Consider the following 16,469-nt stretch of genomic DNA (forward strand, 5'->3'; position numbering starts at 1 on the left):
GATTGTTTGCACACAGGCAGTCACGCAGAAAGGATGGAAGGTGCTTTGGGATGGCCGTGGCTGAGCCGCCGGAAGACTTCCCGGGGGAGGTGAGGTTACCCCCAGGGGCATGAAGGCAGAGACAAGGGGCAGGAGACAGAGGGTGGGCCTGCCGACCCAGTGACCCAGGCAGAACCAGGCACACCGGTGGGAAGGGGCAGTCAACGATGAGGCCCCCAGGGCTGAGGGGGACCGGGAGGGAGACCAGGGCTTGGCTCCCCGGGACACTGGGCATCAGAAGGCTCAGGAGTGGCGGAGGGAGCCGAGGTGGACACGCGGCTGTGCCGCCACCGGAGCTGCCAGGGGAGGCGGCCACGGGAGGGCCGGGGTGAGAGGGAGGTGGTGGCGGGGGGGCCGAGGGGGCAGCCAGGGCTCCAGAGCCCGGGGGGTCTGGAGGGAGGGCTCAGACCCTACCTGAGTGATGTCTTCAAAAGGAAACTCCCTCCGCGTCAGGCTGGGCGAGCCGATGGATGCCTTGCGCATCGGCAGGCGCGGGGAGCGTGACAGCTCCTGAGCGGCCCGCGACAGCTTGGGGGACTTGCGGGCCTCGATGTTGATCCTGCGGAGACAAGCCCCGGGGCTCAGGCAGCTGCGCCAGCTCCTGGGCCCTCCTCACTTTCTGGCAGCCGCTGTGGAGGTCACGCTCTCAGCGGGCCAGGGCCTTAATTTTATCAAGACCCTCCCGCCTGCTTCCGCCCCATGCACATGAGGAAAGAAGGGCAGACATGTGTATTAGATGGTATATACTTAAAACACAGCGTTAAATCAAGTGATTCCTCTGTAAGGAACCCTCTGAGAATTAATTTTCATTTCCTACTGACTGTCAGTGTGATGAGAAATGCCTTCTGCCAGGGGCTTTTACAAAATTGGTCCTGGGGGAAAAGGCTGGTGAGAATTATTTCTTATCATGAAGCAACAATGATTTTACAATTTCTTTTTTTTTTTAAGGACCGCATCTGAGGCATATGGAGGTTCCCAGGCTAGGGGTCCAATCCGAGCTACAGCTGCTGGCCTACACCACAGCCACAGCAACACAGGATCTGAGCCTTGTCTGTGACCTACACCACAGCTCACAGCAATGCCAGATCCTCAACCCACTGAGCAAGGCCAGGGATCGAACCCGCAACCTCATGAATTTTAATCAGGTTCATTACCACTGAGCCACAGTGGGCAACTCCATGATTTTATAATTTCTAATGCAATATTTGGATTTCAACAGACTTACCTAGCATTTCACCGCCTGTAATGTGTAAATTACATCAGTGGGTCTAAAGTTTTTCTGCTGCCTTTTGACCCTAAGTTATATCTCTGGTCCTTAGTTCCTTTGTTAATGACATGGGGACACATGCTGTTTAATGTCAACCTACCCCAAAGAGAGTATTATAAAAACGCATAAGGTCAGGCTGATGGCATTCTAGGAGAGAAAAGCAGTGTCACATATACTGCTTGAGATCCTGGGGCTGAGGGGGACAGAGTTAGTTAGAGCTCTACTGGTGGGCCACCGGCCTGGCTGCTGTGTGTAGGGATTCAACGCGGGGAAAGACGGAAGGAAGGAGGGCCAGCTCTGGGGATGCGACAGCAGGGACATTTAAGAGGGTATTTACAGGTGAAGGATCTGGTTGCTCATTTGTTCCACATCCTGTCTACTTCAGTGATGGGAGAAGCTGAAACACTGCCAAGTGTAGCAAAGTCCATAATTTTATTTGCAGTCTTACCAAGCTTAGCATGACAATGAGAAATCATCAATTGCTGGAGCAAATGGATTGGAAAAGATTAAGATTTCTCTCTAATTCACATAAACACAAACATTAACCTGAGGTCTAAGTGTGAAAGCTAAAACTTGATAAAGCATCTAGAAGAAAGCAGAAGAATGTCTTTGTGACCTTAGGGTAGACAAAGATTTCCTAAACAAGACATAAAAAGCACTCATCCTAAAAGAAGACATTCAGATATTAGGCTATATGGCAATCGATATATCTGCCACAGGACTCACGGTCAGAATACATAAAGAAGCTTACATCCCAGAGAAAAACAGCTCCATGAAAAATGGGCAAGACACTCACAGAAGATATCCAAATGGCCACCAAACATTCAAAGATCTGCTTAGCATCATCAATCACGGGAGATATTAGGACTAACCTACAATAAGATGCTACTACCCACCCACGGAATGGATAAGATTATTTTTTTAAATGACCACACAACTGTAGGTGAGAATGGAAGCAGTGAGAATTCACACACTGCTGGTGGGAATTCTGGAATACTGTCTGGGAGTTTCCAATGAAGTTAAATATATGTCTACCCCAAGGCCCTGCAACTCCCCTCCTAGGTATAAAGCTGGGATAAACAAGTGCAAATGGATACAGAAAGTCTTACGTAAGACTGTCTGCAGTGGCTTTAGTCCTGAGAACCCCAAACTGGAAACTACCAAATATCTATCAACCTGTACGTGGAATAAACACATCACAGTATACTCATTACAAGGGAATTTTATAGAGCAAAAAAGAAAAACAAACTACTGATAAACACAACATGCATGAACCAAAATCATTATGTTGAGCAAAAAAAGTTATATTAAAAAAAAAAAAAAGTACAGGAGTTCCTGCTGTGCTGCAGCATGTTAATGAACTGGCATTGTCCCCTCAGGAGCGAGGATTTGATCCCTGGCTCAGGAACTTCCATGTGCCGTGGGTGTGGCCAAAAAAAAAGAAAGAAAAAAGAGAGAGAGTCCATGTTCTTTGATGACATTTATAAAGTTCAAAAAGAAGTAAAATGAAGCTCAGGGATAGAAGTTGGAACAGTGATTACTCTAGGGAGTGGTTTGGAGCAGGAAGGGCCGAGGGCGTTGACAGAGTGACAGAAATGTCTCCTTCAGCCGGGTGGTGAGTACACTGGAGCGTCACCTGCACACTGAGTTATGTGTCTCCGATCTGGGCAGGCACAGACCTGTCTGTGAATCACACCTTAGCTTTGCACAGGCAGCATCACAGAAGTTTAGAGCTGGTGGGATCTTAGAGAAGACCTGGTCCACCTTTAACTTGCTCAGAGAAAGAAACTGGCACTGGGTCAGGGGGCCAGGATAGGAGATGGGGGCTTCTTATCCACAGCACTGCAGGCCCTTTCTTCTACTTTTGGCTTTTTGCCATTCTTTGTGACAAACTTTAGGATCTTTTTTTTTTTAGTTTACTGTTTTTTCCCTTTTATGGTATTATAAACATTTAATTTGGCATTCTCATCAACACATTACATACACTAAGAAGCTCCCTGCCTGTGGCCACCCCATGCCACCTGCCGCCCATGCTAAGGCCTGGAAGGTCTGTGGGGTTAGCAGACTTCCTCCTGGATGTCTTTTTCTATCCCAGTGGAAGGATGGAGAAAGCTGTGATTACTGCAAGCAGATCTTCCAGATGAAAGCGGGGAGACCCACTGGCTGTGCTCTTCAGTGGGTTTCAATGGAATTCTGCTGCAGACACAACACAGGCAGACACACCTCCAGGGACACAAGAAAGGGAGCACTCCCCTAAGGACTGAGATTACCTTGGGAGTTTGGGTGATTTGCTAGCCCGGGAGATTTTGGGAGACTTCTTGGCGGCCCAGTCGTCACTCAGTTCGATGTCACTGGAGTCTGAGCAGTTGCAGCTGTCAATCATGGTAGAAATCAAGCTGTTCCCATAGATTTCATCTGGTGAGACACCAACCAGCAAAATTCAGGGGACTGATATCAACCAGACCCTAACAACAGTTGTTACTAGAAACTGGAGGACAGGCTGACCCCACGGGCCACCGTTTCAAGTCTAGAGGTTGAAACAGAAAGGGGCATGACACGGTTTTCCTTGCACATTTTTATGCTATTACACTTTCCAAGGAAAAGCAGGCGATGGCTTCTGCTGCTATCAGAATGGGCATGGATTTTCATGCCTCTGGAATGTACAGAACAGTCTAGCCCTGCTTACCGGGCCAACATGGCATGTGCTGCCCCTCACGACACACCAGGCATTCAGCTGGGTCCACAAGGGCTTGCAGCAGCCCCGGAACCCACCAAGCAAGGGCCTTGCTGACTCAGGGAACCCCCCACCCCCACCCCAAAGACCTGCCTCTGACCTGGGACCCGGGAAGACCCCTACAGGTTCCAGGCCTGCTCTGGACTCAGACTGTGTTGGGTCTGCTTCCAGGACTTTCAGAAGTTTATGTCTGGATGCCAGGCAGTCTTGGAAGTGCCACAGGGTTGCCTGTGGGGCTTGGCTCTTCCACCTGGTGGACCTGCTGGCTCTCCTTAAGCAGCAGCAGGAAGAAGACCCGTGCAGCAGGACACTGTGTGGTGGCTGCGGGCTCTGCGCAGGGGGTCACTCTGGGGCCAGGTGGTTGTCAGGAGAAGGGCAAGGCCCCAAGACAGGTGGTGACGTGCAGAGTGGGCCATCTCAGACCCGCAGAGTAGATGCTGTCCACGTCTGACCTCCTCCCCTGGATCCCTCCTCCTCTGCCGCCTGCCTCCCCCCCCCCATGGGAAGCGCCCCATCCTTCAGAACCACCTGGTTTTGCTGACTGAAGCCTCACCCCTCCAGGCTGCCAGGTAATGAAAAAGCTGAAGGAAATAATTTATATCATATGAGTGATTTGATCATTCAAAAGGGCCATTTCCACTTGAAGGGAAATGTGTGTTACTTCAAACCAGTGTCACTGTTTCTGGGCATACGAAGGTGACATCTGTGAATAGGGCCCTCTCTGAGGCCGAGGGAGGCCGAGCGGAACAACCTGGCACCTTCTCTGGAGGGAGGCTGCCGACCGGCCACGTGGCCCCCTCAGCCCCAAACCGCTTCCCGAGTCACGAGGCACTGCTCGGGCGTCCAGCAGACCAGAGGGGCGGGCATCTGAGTCCCATCGCGGGCTTTGTAATTAAATAACTCTAAATTCTTCCTGGGACAAAGGAACTTTGGCCATGATTCACACATTTGAGTCCACAGCATGCTTCTGCGTGTTGGTGAGCACAGCGCTGGTCCAGCACGACCGGGCCAGAGCTCCTGAGGAAGTCCATGCGACACTGACCTCGCCAAGGCCAGGGATGTGCTGCTGCTGCCCTACGCCACGCCACTGCTATCGTCACTAATGCCTTAGTCTGTTCGGGCTGCTGTGACAAAATGCCATCTACCAGGTGTCTTACAGGTGACGCAAATTAACGTCCTGCTGTTTCAGAGGCTGGAAGTACAAGATCAGGTGCCAGCATGGCTGGGTTCCAGTCACGTCCTCTTCAGGGTTGTTAACAGCTGACTTCTTGCTGCACCTCGCACAGCAGAAGGGGCACCCTCTTTTTATAGACCACTATAATCTCATGTTTGCAAAGGCCCTGCCCTCGTGACCTCATCCCCTCCCAAAGGCCCCATCTTCTAATAGCATCTCATCGGGCATCAGAATTTCAGCATAAGAATTTTTTTTGGGGGGGGGGCACAAACATTCATAACTACTTTATTGTCTCTCTCCCCAACCAGTGTATAATTTTGCTATAAAAAATTACTGAAAAATAAAAGAGGCATTAGACTCAACAACATGCTACTAAACAACCAATGGATCACTGAAGAAATCAAAGAGGAAATTAAAAAATACCTAGCAGCAAATGACAACGAAGATAACGACACTCCAAAACCTATGGGATGCAGCAAAAGCCATTCTAAGAGGAAAGTTTATAGCAATACAAGCCCACCTCAGGAAACAAGAAAAAGCCCAAATAAACAAGCTAACTTTACATCTAAAGCCGCTTGAGAGAGAAGAACAGACAAGACCTAAAGTTAGCAGAAGGAAAGAAATCATAAAGGTCAGAGCAGAAATCAATGAAACAGAAACAAAGAAAACCATAGAAAAGATCAATGAAACCAAAAGCTGGTTCTTTGAAAAGATCAACAAAATTGATAAACCCCTAGCCAGACTTATCAAGCAAAAAAGAGAGAGGACTCTAATCAGTAAAATTAGAGATGAAAAAGGAGACGTAACAACAGTAATACAAAGGATCCTAAGAGACTACTATATGCAACTATCTGCCAATAAAATGGAAAACCTAGAAGAAATGGACAAATTCTTAGAAAAGTACAATCTTCCAAGACTAAACCAAGATGAAATAGAAAAGACGAATGGACCCATCACAAGAACTGAAATTGAAACTGTGATTAAAAAACTTCCAACAAACAAAAGTCCAGGACCAGATGGCTTCACAGGCAAATTCTATCAAACATTTAGAGAAGCGCCAACACCTCTCCTTCTGAAACTATTGCAAAAAATGGCAGAGGAAGGGATACTCCCAAACTCATTCTATGAGGCCACCGTCACCCTGGCACCAAAACCAGACAAAGACTCCACACAAAAAGGAAACTACAGGCCAATATCACTGATGAACATCGATGCAAAAATCCTCAACAGAATACTAGCAAACCGCATCCAACAATACAGTGAAAGGATTGGGCATCATCATCAAGTGGGATTTATCCCAGGGATGCAAGGGTTCTTCAATATCCGCAAATCCATCAGTGTGATACACCACATTAACAAACCGAAGAATAAGAACCATGTGATCCTCTCAGCAGATGCGGAAAAAGCCTTTGACAAAATCCAACACCCATTTCTGATAAAAACCCTTCAGAAAGTGGGCATAACGGGAACCTACCTCAACATGATAAAGGCCATATATGACAAACCCACAGCGAACATCATTCTCAATGGTGAAAAGCTGAAAGAATTCCCGCTGAGATCAGGACCAAGACAAGGATGTCCGCTCTCGCCACTACTCTTCAATATAGTTCTGGAAGTCCTAGCCACAGCAATCAGAGACATAAAAGAAATAAAAGGAATCCAAATTGGAAAGGAAGAAGTAAAACTATCGCTATTTGCAGATGACATGATACTACACCTAGAGAATCCTAAAGACTCTACCAGAAAACTGTTAGAGCTTATCCACGAATTTGGCAAAGTTGCAGGATACAAAATCAATACACAGAAATCGATAGCGTCTCTATAGACGAACAATGAAAAAGCAGAAAAGGAAATTAGGGAAGCAATCCCGTTTACCATCACATCCAAAAGAATAAAATACCTAGGAGTGCACCTACCTAAAGAAACAAAAGACCTGTACTCTGAAAACTACAAGCCACTGATGGAAGAAATCAAAGATGACACAAATAGATGGAAAGATATACCACGCTCGTGGATTGGAAGAGTTAAATATTATCAAAATGACTAAACTACCCAAGGCAATCTACAGATTCAACGCAATCCCTATCAAATTACCAAGGACATTTTTCACAGAACTTGAACAAAATATCTTAAAGTTTGTTTGGAAGTACAAAAGACCCAGAATAGCCAAAGACATCCTGAAAAAGAAAAATGGAGCTGGAGGAATCAGGCCCCTGGACTTCAGACCATGCTACAAAGCAACAGTCGTCAAAACTGCATGGTACTGGCACAAAGACAGACATATAGATCAGTGGAACAGGATAGAAAGCCCAGAATTAAACCCATGCACCTACAGCCAACTGATCTATGACAAAGGAAGCAAGACTATACAATGGAGAAAGGACAGCTTGTTCAATAAGTGGTGCTGGGAACACTGGACAGCCACATGGCAAAGAATGAAATGAGAACACTCCCTCACACCATACACAAAAATAAACCCGAAATGGATTAAAGACCTAGATACAAGACCAGACACTATCAAACTCCTAGAGGAAAACATAGGCCAAACACTCTCTGACATAAACGACAGCAACATCTTCTCAGATCCACCTATCAGAGTATTGACAATAAAAAGAAAAATAAACAAATGGGACCTACTCAAACTTCAGAGTTTCTGCCCAGCAAAGGAAACCCTAAACAACACAAAAAGACAACCCACAGAATGGGAGAAACTCTTTGCAAGTGAATCCATCGACTGACAAGGGATTCACCTCCAAACTTTATAAACAACTTCTGCAGCTCCATACCAAAAAAAACAAACAACCCCATCCAAAAATGGGCAGAAGATTTAAACAGACAGTTCTCCAAAGAAGACATACAGATGGCCGAGAAACACATGAAAAGATGTTCAGTGTCACTCATTATTAGAGAAATGCAAATCAAAACCACGATGAGGTACCACCTTACACCAGCCAGAAGGGCCATCATCCAAAAGTCTACAAACAGTAAGTGCTGGACAGAGTGTGGAGAAAAAGGAACCCTCGTACACTGTTGGTGGGACTGTGAATTGGTGCAACCACTCTGGAAAGCAGTATGGAGATTCCTCAGAAAACTAAACATGGAACTCCCATTTGATCCAGCAGTCCCACTCCTGGGCATCTATTCAGAGGAAACCATGACTCGCAAAGACACATGCACTCCAGTGTTCACTGCAGCACTATTTGCAATAGCCCAGACGTGGAAACAACCTCAATGTCCATCGACAGAGGAGTGGATCCAGAAGATGTGGTACATATACACAATGGAATAGTACTCAGCCATTAAAAAGAACGAAATACCAGCATTTTTAGCAACATGGGTGGACCTAGGAACTATCATGCTAAGTGAAGTCAGCCATACAATGAGACAGCAACATCAAATGCTTTCACTGACATGTGGAATCTGAAAAAAGGACAGAGTGAACTTCTTTGCAGAACAGATGCTGACTCTCAGACACTGAAAAATTATGGTCTCCGGAGGAGACAGTTTGGGGGGTGAGGGGATGTGCTTGGGCTGTGGGATGGAAATCCTGTGAAATCAGATTGTTATGATCATTATACAACTATAGATGTGATAAATTCATTTGAGTAATAAAAAAATGAAAAAATATAAAAAAGGAAAAAAAAGAGGCATTAGAAAGGACATAATGAAACATGAGCAATGAAAAACAATTAAAAAGACTACTGTGAAATATATCTCAAAACATCTAAGATATGTACAGATTTACAGAAATCCTGAGTGAACAGCTGATTTGATTTATTTCGTAGGTTGTATCTGAACACTTGCCTTCTAAGTACGTCGTTCAGAGTGTTACACACTGTTCTGTGTGCTGGTTTGTCTCACTTGACACTGCACTTTTTCTTTTGCTGAAATGTCTTCCTTCACGGAGGGAGAGGTTGGTTTCTAAATACAAGGTGCACTGTGTGGCTGAGCTTTGTTTTACGTTGGGCAAGCCCGACACTGTCATTTGTGTTCTTGGCATGTTGTCACGTGTTCATTCTGAGATGCTGCAAAGGTCTATGAGAAATGGGGTTGAACTCTGCGCCCCTGAGGCCCTCGGCCTCCTCCAGGGCAGTGTGTTTCAAAATAAGAAGCCAGCCCTCGGGGCCAATCATCGTCATCTGTCAGCCCCAAAACGCCATCAGCAACGTGGCTAACTGGAAGAGATCCTAGTGCGTTTCAACCAGCTGAAACCAAACTGTCAACTGTCTATTTCATCTCTCACAGCAAAAGTCTCCATGGTAAGAAGCTTAGGGCAAAAATATCGCACATGGGCTTCGAAGACAGAAATCCGTTCTCTCTGTTTGGGAGGCTGGAGGTCCAAGACCAAGGGGCCGGCAGGGTCAGGGTCAGATGAGAGGCCCTGCTGTCCTGCAGACGGCCGCCTTCTCGCGGTGTCCTCTCCGGCCTCCCGCAGCGTGTGGGGGCGGGGGCGGGAGACAGAGCGCGCACGTGAGCCTTCTCCTCTTCTTACGAGGCCAGCAGTCCTGCGGGATTGGGACCCCATCCTCGCAGCCTTGCCGAACCTCAATCACCTCCTAAAAGCCCATCTCCGAGTCCCATCCAGCGCACCCCACCTCGGCTCAGGCCAGTCCCCACGCAAAAGACCCCATCCCATCCCAACTGCCCCCAAAGTCCGATGAGCTCATGCCAGCATCAGCACACTCATCTCAAGTCCAGCGTCTCACGTAACATCACCTAAACTGCACATGGGTGAAATGCGACATTCCTTTCCAGCTGGGAACCAGTGAAACCAGACAAGCATGTGCTTCTAAAATACAGCTGTGGGACAGGCGTGGGGTAGGAATCCCCATCCCATTCCTTCCAGAGAGAAGGAAAAGGGAAGAAGGCAAGGTGACGGGCCCTTAGCAAGCCCAAAGCCCGGTAAGGGGTATGCGGTAGGTCTTCAGGCTCGAGACGAATCCCCTTCGGTTCAGTACTCTGTCCTCCAGTGCCACCTCCGTGGGTCTGCTGGGCTGTGGCAGTGGCTCGATGACCTCTCAACCGCTGTGGGGGTCATCTTCCCTCACGAAGAACAGCGTGTGTTCATTCCCGCAAGTGGCATCCTGTCAAATCCAAGCAGCCCGACCGCTTTGCTGCAGCTTGGCGCGCCTCCGAGCTCTGGGTCCTCTGCGCCTCCCCACCCTCCTTCACGCGTCCTCTCCTTCCGCCTCTCACCATAAAGCAGCAGCAGGAACCGAGCTGCTCCCTCAAAACCACGTGGGAGTCTCCTGGAGCAAGCATCCAGCGTGGCTGGCTTGCCAGTTTTATCCTCCACACAACACTGGGAACGAACAGGTCAGCCAAGTTCGTTGCCACTTCATAACAAGGTCACTCTCCTCATTTCTGCCCAAGGCGCTGCTAGAAATGGCCCCACTTCCTCCCGTGTGTCTAATGTGCACCTCAGAACTCCTGTCTCCCCCCGGACCCAGGGCCAAAGCCGCTCCCTCATCTGTAGGTGTCTGTTAGAGTGGCACCCCACTTCTCAGAAGTAAAATCTGTACCAGTGAGAGTGTACCAGAGGAACACACACACGCACAGAAGGAAAGACAGAGGGTGCGGACTGGCTTGGGCAGCACTGGGGGCTGAGAAGGCCCAAATGCAGGGTGTCTTTGTGTCCCGGGCCTGCAGACGCACAGCTCCTTGCCCTGTGCTCGCACGGGCTTTCCCTGGTGTGTGTACGTGTGGGGAGCCCGCTCTCCTCGTTTTCTTCCACGGCCAGCGATCCTGTGGATTAGGCCCCACCCTCGGGACAGTGTTAATCACCCTCCAAAGGCCCTACCGCCAAATACAGTAACACTGGGGTAGGGCTTTAATAGGTGAAATTTCAGGGGAAACAATTCAGTCTATAGCAAGCTCTAAGGATTCCTTTCAAAAACTGGTGGGTTTTTGCTAAAAAAAGTTATTGGGACTTACACTATTATAAAAACACTCATTCGTAAATCTTTTTTAAATTTTATTTTGGCTGTGCCTGTGGTATGCAGAGTTCGCAGGCCAGGGATGGAACCTGTGCCACAGCAGGAACCAGAGCCATAGCAATGACAATGCCAGGTCTTTAACCCACTGAGCCACCAGGGAACTCCCACACTGGTAATTTTTATGAACATATTTAAGTTGTTTGGAGAATATCTATAACAGTGGATCACAAACTTCAGAACATAACAATTACCTGGGCACCAGCTACATTGCAGGTTTCCAGGCCTGGCCCTGACCTGCTGAATTAATCTAAGGGGTAGGCCTAGCAAACCGTATTTATTTATTTATTTATTTTTGCTTTTTAGGGCCACACCCACGACATAGGGAGGTTCCCAGGCTAGGGGTCCAATTGGAGCTACAGCTGCCAGCCTACACCACAGCCACAGCAATGCAGGATCCAAGCCGCATCTGCGACCTACACTACAGCTCATGGCAATACTGGATCCTTAACCCACTGAACGAGGCCAGGGATTGAACCAGCAACCCCATGGTTCCTAGTCAGATTTGTTTCTGCTGCACTACAATGGGAACTCCAAACCCTAGTGAAATACCCATCCCAGGTGACCTGCAAGAAGGAGGCCCAGGGAGCACATCTGGGAAACCATGAGCTGGAGGCTTGAAAGAGTTAACCTGCTTCTCACGATGAGAATTCCTGGCTTCAAGTCAGGGACCTTGTCCTCTCTGCACCTGCTACATTCACCATTCAGGTGGCAATGAGTCATATTCTGCCCGAGACATATCTTCTATTTTTGTCTTAATGAACTTAAATCTTGACTTCTTAAATAAACTTTTCAAGTGTTGTCTTGCTGTTCAAATGGGTCATGAACTCCTTGAAAGCAGACACCCGGGCGTGAGTCCACAGCTGCAGGAGACTCAAGGACCACGTACAGCAGGCGCCAAACGCCCTTCCTTGGCTGAGCTGCTCTACTTCACAACGTTTACACTCTTCCAGCTACAAAAGCACCTCCTTCCCCACAGAACAGGGTCAGGGAGCTGGGGGGCCTGGTGACTGAGCCAGTCTGCTCTGGCACCAGTGATAAACGTGAGCTGCAGGGAGGTGTCCAGCCAGCTGGCTTGGGCTGGCAGCGGGCACAGTCTCGGGCCATGGCCTCAGTACCCCAGGCTCCACCCCCGCTACTTCTGTGCTGTGGGGCAGTGGGGAGTTTACATACCCGGGAGCAAAAGCAAGCCCTTCCCCTGGGTCCCCTCGAGGTGTCATCCGAGCACAGGCTTTATGATCATGAGGGACCTCGGAGCTGGGGCGCCTGTCCAGGCCCAGCCCCCGACTCCCCGCCTCCAGCTGCTGCTCACGCCAGTGGCCTTTTCTCTCCCGGCCCCTGAAACACACTTTCCTTCCAGCCAAGGGCTCTGCCTTCCCGTCCCTCAAGGGCTGCCCACGTCTCCCTCCCCTCCTATCTGCCTCCTGCCAGCTGCACTCTCTGCTCTGGGCACTAGCTCGTCCCACGAGCCACAGACCAAGTCTCGCCGCCTTCAATGTTACATAGTAACGGCGATGGCAGAACGGTGCCCCCGAGGCTGAGTGAAGAAAAACAGAGAGAGGTGGATCCACTGAGGCCACAGCCAGGAAGTGCACTGTGACACTAAGATGACTCTGGTCCTGCCGCAAGACAGAAGGGGCAGAGGTCAGACAGGGGCCCTTCCTGCTGGAGGCTCCCGGAGAGAAGCATGCGGAGGGTACCTAGACACGCCCCCTGCGCCAAGAAGACCAGCCCAGAAGTTTCTGGAAGGAGGGTGGTCCACCAAGCCAGAATCCCTGCAGGCAGGAGGTGGTTCTGGGTGGGGGTGGGGCTGTGGATGGCAGGTGGGCAGGAGCAGGGGCAGATCCTAGGGGAGGCGGGGGACTCGGCGCCAGGTCCAAGAGTTCTCAATCTACCACTCACTCTGGGAGGCAGAGCCAGTTCCTCAGTACTGCTCCCCAATGTCTCCAAGGACACCAGGTCCTGAGGGAACACTTGAGAAAGAAGCGGCAGAGGAGCAGCACCCCGATCTACAGCCCACGCCGCTGCTACCCATGGCCCACACGGAGCTGAACGAAACGCTGTAAAAGCCCATCAGAAAGCACACTTCTGTGGGATTCTGGAAACGGAGCCGCTTCTAGAATGCTGCTCGCCAGCCCACACGGCTCACGCTTCATGAATGGCCCGGGTCTGCGGGCGGGCTGTTCTGTAGCCGCGGCCGCCAGGCCTCCAGTGCCTCGGCCGGCGCCCACCTGCTCCGCACCTGCTCTGCCATCGGTCCGCGGGTCCATGATGACGAACTCGGGCCGCAGCTTGCTGATGCGCCGCCCCTTGAGGATGGGCACGAGCCCGCCCAGGTGCTCCAGGTAGAGGGTGTAGCAGGGGCCGCCCACCTCCGGGTCGTCCTCCGTGCGCTTCATGGTGCAGTGCAGGCGCTCGCTGCCGGCTGACGGGTAGCTGACAAAGTCTCGCATGTTGTTGGGGTCTGGAATCGGGGGCTGCAGGTGGGACGGGGAGGAAGAGCGTGGACGTCACTGAGGACTCTGCACTGGCTGCGGCTCGGGGAGGGTGAACTACGGGGTGCCAAACGGTGACCGCAGCTCTGGGTGCACGTCAGCACCTCCTTTTTTTGGCTTTCCCTTTTTAGGGCAGCACCCGTGGCATATGGAGGTTCCCAGGCTAGGGCTCAAATCAGAGCTGCAGCTGCTGGCCTACACCACAGGCACAGTCACAGCCACAAGGGATCCTTAACCCACTGAGCGAGGCCAGGGATCGAACCTATGTCCTCATCAAAGCTATTCAGATTCATTTCCACTGAGCCATGACAGGAACTCCTCCTGGGAGCTTTTAAAAAATACCTATGCCAGGATCCTCCCACCTTGGACCATGAAACTGGAGTCTCTGGGGAGGGGGGCTAGGCATGCGGATTTTCTAAAAACTTCTCTGGTGATTTTAATGTGCAGTCACAACTGAGAATCACCACTGACTGGTAGAATCAAGATTGTAAACCAACTTGAAAAAAAAAAATCAGATCCTAAATGTTTTAGGAAAAAAGCAACCAATAAACCAATCTGATCCTTAGAAGCAAAGACAGAAAACAAAAATGAGAATATGGAAAAGAACCTACGGTGCAGAGGGCCCGAGGTTAAGGGGAGACCCACCCTTGAACAGCATCTGGCGGCTACATTCCACACGCTGCCACTGAAAACAGACGAGTGTCTGGGTTACAGGCAGCACAGGGGATGAGGGACAGCCGTGCTGGACGGGGGCCGCCCTTCCTTGCTACAGTGGCAGGGAAGCCTAACGGGTTCCATCCTGACCACCCCAGTAACTGGCGGTGGAGCGAGTTCCTTGACTTCTTGGAACACGTGCAAGTCCGTCTGCAAGTGCGGACTAACGGACAGGCGATCATCAGGCTGCACAGCAATCGCACTCCTTTGCCATGAGAAAGCCCACATCCATCGCCCGGGGCAGGGCCCCCTTGGACACTCACTGGGGACCACGCAGAATTTGGCTCCTGCCCGGGGCGGGGTGGGGGGGGTCTGGCCTGTCTCCCAGCTCTGCCCTCCTTCAGGCGAGCCCCTCCGGGGTGGCCAGCAGGGGCAGCAAGGAGGAGGAAAAGCTTTACCTTGATGGTGGGGATGAAGGCAGTGGAGAGGTAGGCGCAAAGGCGGGGGGGCAGGGTCAGCTTGCTGACGTCCTTGTCCTCTCGCAGGGCGCTGGCAATGGCCTGCTGGCAGAGCAGCTGCAGGCTGGACACCCGGTGCTCCACGCGTACCACATACAGGGCCGGTCCTGACGCCATCAGCAGCCGAGAGTCCCGGTGTCCCCAGCAGATGGAGACGATGGGGCGCTGCCAGGAAAGGGAGAGGCGATAGCAGGTAAGCATTCGTCTTGTGGGAAGCCAACGGGGACCATGCATGCTGTGCTGAGCAAAATAAAATGCTCTAATGGAATTTTACAATGTTGGTTTTTTGTTTGTTTGTTTGTCTTTTTTTTTTTTTCTGATCTTTTTTTTTTATTTTTTTTTTTTAATTTTTCCACTGTACAGCAAGGGGGTCATGTTTGTTTGTCTTTTTGCCGTTTCTTGGGCCACTCTTGTGGCATATGGAGGTTCCCAGGCTAGGGATCCAATCGGAGCTGTAGCCACCAGCCTACGCCAGAGCCACAGCAACGCGGCCGCGTCTGCAACCTATGCCACAGCTCACAGTAACGCTGGATCCTTAACCCACTAAGCAAGGCCAGGGATCGAAGCTGCAACCTCATGGTTCCTAGTCAGATTCGTTAACCACTGCGCCACGACGGGAACTCCCAATGTTGGTTTTAAAAAGCACAAGAGTTCCTGTTGTGGTGCAGTGGAAACAAATCCAACTAGTATCCACGAGGACCCGGGTTCAACCCCTGGCCACACCTCACTCAGGGGTCACAGATCTGGTGCTGCTGTGAGCTGTGGTGTAGGCCAGCAGCTGTAGCTCTGATTCGACCCCTAGCCTGGGAACCTTCATATGCTGCAGGTACAGCCCTAAAAAGCAAAAAACAAACAAACAAAAAAAACCCATGTTAAATGTTAAATCCTATAAAAAGTAGCTAGATCCCCAGGCCAGAACATAGGGCACTGGAATAGTGCTACAAAGTTTCCCCCCGCCCCCCAAGGGCTGCACCTGCAGCATATGGAAATTAGCAGGTTCGGGATCGAAATGAAGCTGCAGCTGCCAGCCTCCATCACAGCCACAGCAACGCCAGATCCGAGCTACATCTGTGACCTACACCATAGCTTATGGCAATGCCGGACCCTTAACCCACTGAGCGAGGCTAGGGATTGAACCTGAGTCCTCATGGATACCACTTGGGTTCTTAACCCACTGAGCTACAATGGGAACTCCTCAAAGTTCTTTTACATGTATTACCTCATTTGATTTGGTACCATAAAACCTAATTTCACTCCACTGAATGCTTCTGCCAGCAGACACAGTCAGCCTGGGGTACAGTAACCCATACTCCTTACTTAAGCTCCAGGTATCTGGATCCCCATGTAGCCAGTGGTAGTTTCCAAGGCTGGAGAGGCAGTGAGAGGCAGCCCTTCCCTTCTGTCCTTTAAGAAGCATTTCAGAGTCAAAGCAACACTGGATTTGAGGCCACAAGCTTGTGACCTGGGGATATTGTACAACCCCTGGAAGTCTCCTACTTTCTCATGAGTAAAACAGGAGCTGTGAGGATTAAAGAAGTTAAAAGATATTAAAGTGCTTCTGTAACTTTAGTGGTTCCACCCAAGTGGTCATCACA

At 50.1% G+C, this 16,469-nt stretch overlaps 1 protein-coding gene across 2 annotated transcripts in view; it reads right to left on the minus strand.

The window, feature by feature from the left end:
* TULP4 (TUB like protein 4) overlaps positions 1 to 16,469 on the minus strand; it is a 236,896-nt gene that overhangs the window by 12,554 nt on the left and 207,873 nt on the right. For both annotated transcript variants that reach the window (XM_085022442.1, XM_085022441.1), the window contains 4 exons: positions 14,815 to 15,039; positions 13,450 to 13,684; positions 3,577 to 3,721; positions 454 to 598 (listed from right to left, as the gene is read on the minus strand). In XM_085022442.1, coding sequence (XP_084878568.1) covers positions 454 to 598; positions 3,577 to 3,721; positions 13,450 to 13,684; positions 14,815 to 15,039 — 750 coding nt within the window. The remainder of the gene's footprint in view (positions 1 to 453; positions 599 to 3,576; positions 3,722 to 13,449; positions 13,685 to 14,814; positions 15,040 to 16,469) is intronic.

This window comes from Sus scrofa, chromosome 1, assembly GCF_054392235.1.
Source record: "Sus scrofa isolate SSC_HxYL_T2T_F1_AM1 chromosome 1, Sscrofa_HxYL_maternal_Yorkshire_Landrace_v2.0, whole genome shotgun sequence".
Taxonomy (NCBI): domain Eukaryota; kingdom Metazoa; phylum Chordata; class Mammalia; order Artiodactyla; family Suidae; genus Sus; species Sus scrofa.